The sequence below is a fragment of the Athene noctua genome, chromosome 4 (genome assembly GCF_965140245.1).
Source record: "Athene noctua chromosome 4, bAthNoc1.hap1.1, whole genome shotgun sequence".
In the NCBI taxonomy this organism is placed as follows: Eukaryota; Metazoa; Chordata; class Aves; order Strigiformes; family Strigidae; genus Athene; species Athene noctua.
Window position 1 is genome coordinate 85,923,331 of NC_134040.1, and position 2,557 is coordinate 85,925,887.

At 56.9% G+C, this 2,557-nt stretch overlaps 1 protein-coding gene across 2 annotated transcripts; it reads left to right on the top strand.

Annotated features, from left to right (window-relative positions):
- The first annotated feature begins 214 nt into the window (after positions 1 to 214).
- Positions 215 to 1,661, top strand: PLAC8 (placenta associated 8). 2 transcript variants are annotated; one of them, XM_074904122.1, is made up of 4 exons: positions 215 to 560; positions 793 to 917; positions 1,217 to 1,320; positions 1,586 to 1,661. In XM_074904122.1, coding segments are annotated over exons 1-4 (345 nt in total). In that variant the 5' UTR covers positions 215 to 445; the 3' UTR covers positions 1,587 to 1,661. The 2 variants fall into 2 exon arrangements, with proteins under 2 accessions (XP_074760223.1, XP_074760222.1); XM_074904121.1 differs by lacking the exon at positions 1,586 to 1,661 and having other exon boundaries at positions 1,217 to 1,324.
- The last annotated feature ends 896 nt before the right edge of the window (positions 1,662 to 2,557 follow it).

The following is a 2,557-nucleotide window of genomic DNA, read 5'->3' on the forward strand; positions in this document are numbered from 1 at the left end:
GACTGAGCTGTAGTAGCTTTGGGACACTGCAAAGTTAAAAAAAAATTACCATTTTAAGCAGATAATGTTGAAAGATGAACTGGGGGTAAAAGGCAGGCTGGAGTGCTGGAGCCCTGAGGCTCTGAAGCAGAAGGACCCCTGTTTTTACAGAGGCCTTTTATTCGCATAGGCGGGGGGATGAGGTGCTGCTGCCGTTGGTGGGGTGCTGGTTTTGGGGAGGGCTTTGCTGTGAAGGACAGCAGCAGCTCCTGGCAGAGCTGTGCCACCCACTTTGTGGTGGGGATGGCAGTGTCCTGGCAGTGGGGAGCCCTCAGGGACCTGCACTGCCCTTTCTGTCATCGAGTGCAGCAGCCTGAGCAGGACACCCACTTCAGAAACACCTGCAGCATCTTTTTCTGATGGCTTTTCCTTCCAGACCACAAACTGCCTGGAGGGACCCGACCCCATGCTGGCAATGGCCTCTCACCATGTGGTCACAGTACAGCCCCAGTTTTCGGCTGCGCCCCGGGCAGGCGAGTGGCAGACAGGGCTGCTGGACTGCTGCTCCGACTTGGGCGTGTGTGAGTACATACGAACCATTTGTTGCTGGTGCTGGCTCACACTGCGTTTCTGCTGTTTCCCCCGTTCCTGCTGCTGCACCGCCCCTGCTGCAAACCCCACGCTTGTGGGTACCAGTGGGGGAGCAGCTCTCATCTGAGGTCAAGAGCCACAGCTCCGTGTCCCCAGCCGACGTTCCCCACTTCCTTCTTTCTTTGCACCCCTCAGCCAAGCGCGCCTCTTGCTGTCCCACAGGTATTTTTGGAGCCTTCTGCTTCAGCTGCCTGGGGTGCCAAGTGGCCCGGGACATGGATGAGTTCTGCCTGTGCGGCCCCAGCGTGGCCATGAGGACGCTCTACCGCACCAGATACAACATCCCGGTCAGTGACCAAGGCCAGGGCTTGCTCTGCTGGGTGCTGAGGTTTGGGTCAGGGAAGGAGAAAGGAGTGCCTGAGGGGAAGAACAGCGGCAGGGAGTTGCCAGGGACGCATTTGCGTCCCTGCTGTGAGGCAGAGGCGATCCTGCCGCATGCCGCCTCGTCCCAGTCCTCGCTGGGCATGAGCAGCAATGTGCCGGGGGCCCAGGGGTGAGCTGCCCAGGGGTGTTGACAATGAAAAAGAGGAAGACTTAAAAGTTGATGTGGGAAGGGGTTATTCATACAACATCCCACGCTTGGCAGGGCTCCATTCTGGGTGACTTTATCTCCGCTGCGTGCTGCCCCATGTGTGCGCTCTGCCAGCTGAAGAGAGACATCAACCGGAGGAAGGAGCTGGGCATATTCTGGTAAACTGGGTGTGCTGGTTTATAACTCGCTGCCGCGCAGAGCTGAGCGGGTCCCCAGAGCCTCCCTTTCCCTCAATGCCTGACGTAAGACAACAGGGTGGCTGGTACTGAAACAGCAATGGCCAGGTGAAAGGGTGGCCTGTCCCGCAGCAAAATGTCTCTGGGAAGCTCGCACAGGGCTGGGGGGGGAGGACTGGGGGGCACAGACGGGGCGGCGGCGAGGCACAGCCCTGCTCCCTGACCCTCCTCTCCCGTCCCGTTGCAGATGCCGCGGCCTCGCTGCACCCCACGGAGCTGCTGCAGGCAGGAGCTGCCACTGCCCTGGCTGGTGGGAAACGCACCGCGAGGGGGTTCGCCTTGACTGTGGCTGATCCCCCCCCAGCAATAAACAGCAGAGTTTGTCTTCCTGCCTGCGTGTTGTTATTGATTTTTGTTTGTCGTGAAGCATCGGAGGACAGCATTGTACTTTTGTGTGCTGTGTGGTCAGAGCAATGCTGAGGTTATCAGATGAAGAACTTTCTCTTGTAGACTACGCTGGGATGAGACCAGACCACAAAGCTCAGTGAGAAGATAAAATAAACCAAAAGCCAAGCCTGCCACTGACAGCTCAGATTCTCCATGAACACTGTCAGCATGCAGAGCGGGCAACAGCATCACCTTGTGCCCGAGAGCACTGAATGCAGCCCTGTTGCTGCGGGGACAGTCCTCAGCTCCCAGACACAGAAGGTGGCAGCAGGAGCCTGATGGTGGTGCTGTGGGGACCGCAGTCCCACTTGGCACAAACCTGTCATGTGGGAGCTGCTCCTCTATGGGGTGAGACCCCACAGTGGTGGGTGTGGGTGTTGGCTGTCATACTGATACCAAAAATGTAAACAATTTAGTATACAAAAAACAAGCCCCTTTGTATAATTGTATAAACTTTGTAAAGACAAGGTAAGGGAGTCTGCGGGCCAAACAGACAAGATAAGTCAGTCTATGTTTCAAGGACCAAACCAAACTGTAACAGGCCCTCTCTGTACAGACTCTGTATGAACCAGGTAAGTGAGACTGCATGCCAAAGAGCAATCCAGACTGGGAGTTACCATATCTCACCCTTGTGCTCGGCACTGGTGAGGCCACCCCTCGATGAGTGGGTTCAGTTTTGGGCCCCTCACCCCAAAAAGGCCATTGAATGACTCGAGCGTGGCCAGAGAAGGGCAACGGAGCTGGGGCAGGGTCTGGAGCACAGGTCTGCTGG